This window comes from Clarias gariepinus, chromosome 22 (genome assembly GCF_024256425.1).
Source record: "Clarias gariepinus isolate MV-2021 ecotype Netherlands chromosome 22, CGAR_prim_01v2, whole genome shotgun sequence".
Classification (NCBI taxonomy): Eukaryota; Metazoa; Chordata; class Actinopteri; order Siluriformes; family Clariidae; genus Clarias; species Clarias gariepinus.
The window spans coordinates 20,526,426-20,527,500 of NC_071121.1; the positions used below are offsets into that span (position 1 = coordinate 20,526,426).

The 1,075-nt window shown below is 45.7% G+C and overlaps 1 protein-coding gene across 1 annotated transcript in view; it reads left to right on the top strand.

Moving 5' to 3' along the window:
• Positions 1-226: 226 nt before the first annotated feature.
• The window catches only part of LOC128510271 (teashirt homolog 2), a 50,098-nt gene continuing 49,249 nt past the window's right edge, over positions 227-1,075 (top strand). The window contains exon 1 of the mRNA XM_053482438.1: positions 227-739. Within this exon, the coding sequence (XP_053338413.1) occupies positions 700-739 (40 nt within the window). The 5' untranslated portion in view covers positions 227-699. The remainder of the gene's footprint in view (positions 740-1,075) is intronic.

A 1,075-nucleotide genomic window follows, 5' to 3' on the forward strand; every position in this document is an offset into this window, starting at 1 on the left:
CAACCAACCCCAGTAGTGGAAAAACAAACAAACAAACAAAAACAAACAGGAGAGAAGTAGCACTACTTTTTTCCTGGCCTCTGTCTCTTTAATAAGCTCACACGTTATCTAGTATAACAAATGTCTAGCTGCCATCATCAAGTCCAGCCGAGGCGGGAGGGAGGAGTTTTTTCTCTCTCTCTCTTTCTCTCTCTCTCTCTCACTCTCTCTTTCTCTTTTTTTTTTATAATGTTCAGTTTGTTCTCGGGATCGATGTTCGCGGGCATCGCCTCACCGTGTCTGAGCCCAGCGCGGTATTCTCTTACACACGGACGCTTTCTTTCTGTCCTCGTCACTCGTTCCGCTCACTAACCGAATCCGGCGTTTTGACAGGAGCTCGTCCTTCGGCTTTTGAAAGAGGGGGAGAAAGAGAAACGGAAAGAAAAAAAGAAGAAAGAGGGGGGGAAAAGCGGTCCGCCATAGATCCGAGAAGCAGGCGAAAGAGACACCCCGTCCTGACACCTGATTTGACAAGACAGCGGCTCTGATATTGGGATTGTACGAGAGAAGAGAGGAGAGGAAAGAGGAGTGCGGTTAAAGCGGTAGAAATTAAAACAAGAGTGGCGCTTCTGTTTGTGTTTGTTTTCTTCTTCTTTTACGGACTATTTGAGAAAGCTGAAGTCGGCACCTTGACGAATTTGAAGTGCGAGTTGAGAGAAAATGCCGAGGAGGAAGCAGCAGGCGCCGAGGAGGGCTGCGGGTAAGGAGCAGACTGACACCTATCCGTCTTCTTCTCCTCCTCCTCCTCCTTTCTTTCTTTCTTTCTATTCACACTGTAACGCTTTGTTTTCTCTCCCTTTACACATCTTAATTGCAGAGTATATAGGCTTATATAAGGAAGTGAAACTACTCCTTTAAACTATTTCAATCAGCAGCGCGGTTCGGTTTGGACTTGTTCAGGTTAATAGATGAACGGCTTTATCTCGCTTTATCTCTACGTGTTGCTCGGGTCTGACTCCTGTATCCGAGCTCAAAGCTTCGCATTAAAGCGTCGTTGTTTGGAAACCGTCTTTTTTTCTTTTTCTTTTTGAAGTTT